This window comes from Strongylocentrotus purpuratus, unplaced genomic scaffold, assembly GCF_000002235.5.
Source record: "Strongylocentrotus purpuratus isolate Spur 01 unplaced genomic scaffold, Spur_5.0 spur5_scaffold_9, whole genome shotgun sequence".
Lineage (NCBI taxonomy): Eukaryota > Metazoa > Echinodermata > Echinoidea > Camarodonta > Strongylocentrotidae > Strongylocentrotus > Strongylocentrotus purpuratus.
The window spans coordinates 31,145,388-31,147,842 of record NW_022145615.1 but is presented as its reverse complement, the minus strand read 5'-3'; the positions used below and the strand labels follow the sequence as shown (position 1 = coordinate 31,147,842).

At 38.5% G+C, this 2,455-nt stretch overlaps 1 protein-coding gene across 1 annotated transcript; it reads right to left on the bottom strand.

The window, feature by feature from the left end:
• Positions 1 to 667: 667 nt before the first annotated feature.
• Positions 668 to 2,155, bottom strand: LOC115920538 (insulin-like peptide receptor). Its single transcript, XM_030976415.1, has 2 exons — positions 2,128 to 2,155; positions 668 to 1,457 (listed from the first exon to the last, which is right to left on the bottom strand). Exons 1-2 carry the CDS (start codon positions 2,153 to 2,155, stop codon positions 877 to 879), a joined length of 609 nt encoding a protein of 202 aa, XP_030832275.1. The 3' UTR covers positions 668 to 876.
• Positions 2,156 to 2,455: the final 300 nt, after the last annotated feature.

Here is a 2,455-nt window from a genome sequence, read left to right as displayed (position 1 = left end):
TGCCTCATGTTTTCAAAAACCGAAAAGTAAAATACAAACCACTATTTCATTCCCACTACCAAAAGCAATCAGTGGATTATTTGTTGCAGATTTACACTAAGAGCTAATTCACAAAGTCATTTCAAGGACTCAAAATGTATCTATTTACATTGTAGTTTAATAATTGTGTTGTATTTGGAGTACGTTTCAAAGTTTTCATATTTGTTAATCTGTTCTGTAAAGTGCTTTGATCAGTTTTAAGCGCTAAAGAAGAAAAATATTATCAATATTATTAACAAATACAAATTTTTATTTAACTGAGTTATTGCCTAAAAAATGTCAAATAACATTCATGTATTGGAGTGCAAGTGGCATGGCACATAAAACACAATGCTGATTTGTCTCTAGTGTGCATGTAAATGCAGCTGCAATTGGTTTGTGATGGCCATGCCATTTTTACCACTGACTGGCCTGAATAAAATGACCTTCCCTTGACAGCAAGCCTACAAAACACATCCAACTCCAAATGAAATCTGACTGCAATAATAACCTGAAACACAGGGCAGATGGTTTTTGCAAAGAAAGATCATTAAAGTGGGACTGTCCATATTTGCAACCATCAAAATCTGTGCAGGTTCTTCAAGAAACAGGTACATGTAAGCTTACAGTTACATGTGCCTGTCTGTAGCAGGCTGACTTGTACTACTATGATCAGAATGCAAGGAGCCTAAAACACATATTAAGCCCCTTCCAGAATTAGAAAGGAAAGTGGTCACAGGCTCTCAAACAATAACAACAAATTATGCATACCAAGTACGGAAGGAATCAACCAAGAAACCACAATTTTTGATTCCTTGCTTGCTTGGTAGGTTAGATATCTCTTTTGTTTGAATCGTTTCAGGAAAAGAAGAGCTTTGAAACTGGCTTACCTTTCTGGCAGTGTTCATTGGTCCAACAGAGCTCAGCGACATCCCCAGAAGATGTGAGCTTCCGGCAGAGACGCTTGCCATCATCCTCTGGACAGAAGTTAAAGCACTCCTCTTGGTCCTTGTTCCCTTTGATGAAGTTGTTCTCCATCCCTTGGAACTGGACCAAAGACCAGTCGACCGTCGAGAGGTAGCAGAGATTGATGTTCTTCTCTATCCTCACCGAGCCTCTCATCACAGCCTGGAGACTCGGGAGACCAATCTCCTGCAGCTCGAACATCTCGAAGATGATGAGGGCATAGTTGAAGAAGAGGCTGTCTCCTCGGATCACGGCGAGGTTGGGGAAGATATGGCGCAGGGTCTGGAGGTTCTTGACCCGGAACATCACAAAGTATTCCGTGATCTCCCGTAGCTTGGGGAAGCTCAGGCCGGCATAGTCGCTGGGCGTTGCATGGTCTATGAGTACTATCTGGAGGTAGCCTTCAATCACGGTGCAGTTCTCAAGCTTGGCAAATTTCTCAGCGCTGTTCCTGATATCCATGGATTTGCAAACTGTAAAGAGGAAAATAAAAATCAACAATTCATTAATTTACCGCCAAGTATTTTGTGGATGGGAAAAAATCAACATGAACAAAAGCATAAGACACACATAGTAACATCTATTTTGATTCTTCATAGCTGCGTTTAGAAAGACAAGACATTTTAAAATTCTGAAATAAGAATGAATTCAATCCTGTTAACCCATTTTTCTGAGGGGACAGAGTCCTCCCTTAGACAGCAGAGATGGGAACAAAATAATTCAGTATTCAACAGGTGTACACATATTTATCTTCTGAAATTTTGTTATGACAAGTTAGTTTAACATTCTTCACTATTATCTTTGTTTAAACTTTAATAAAAATCAAGCAATATCTATAAGAAGTGACAAACAACCAAGCCCACAGTTAGTCTGGAATTACATCAAGTATAAATGACTAGACCAGCGGTCTACAGATGAAAATATAATACGACAAATAAACGATTCTGTCTCTGGTTGTGTTGTTCCAAAGAAATATCAGCCAAGAGAAAATAGGAGCACAACGAGAAGTAGTAGAGGAAGTTGTTGAGAGTGAATTAAGTGAAATTTAGGAAGTACTTGAAGATTGTTTTCTGCAGACACAAGCTCTCTGATTTCCTCTTAGACACACTCTAGTTTATGCATTTTAAAGAGCCATCTTCCAACCGTCCTCTTCCTTTCCTCTGGCAAACATTTCGTCCGATGACCAGGATAAACACATGAGTCTCTTTTACAAACAGTTTTTCCATTCCTTGCAAATTTCTATGCAGTTTTACACTCTCACCAACATAGCAAGTGATTATGATATTAAAGGTAAAGACCAGTATTTGGAACGCCCCAATTTGAAAAAAATGAAATGGAAGCTCTTTTTACCAATCATGTGAAAGAATATGTTTTGACCAATACATCATGATAAAAAATTTGCAGGGAAACCGCCTACTATTTGATATATTTGGTAAATTAGTTTATAGATTGGGATGTGATAGATAAACCG

Excerpts from the sequence above, each read along its gene's own strand:
- LOC115920538 (XM_030976415.1), bottom strand. The coding sequence starts at position 2,155 with ATGTTTGCCAGAGGAAAGGAAGAGGACG. Across the intron at positions 1,458-2,127 it reads CAGAGGAAAGGAAGAGGACG|TTTGCAAATCCATGGATATC; the intron begins GTTGGAAGATGG and ends TCCTCTTTACAG.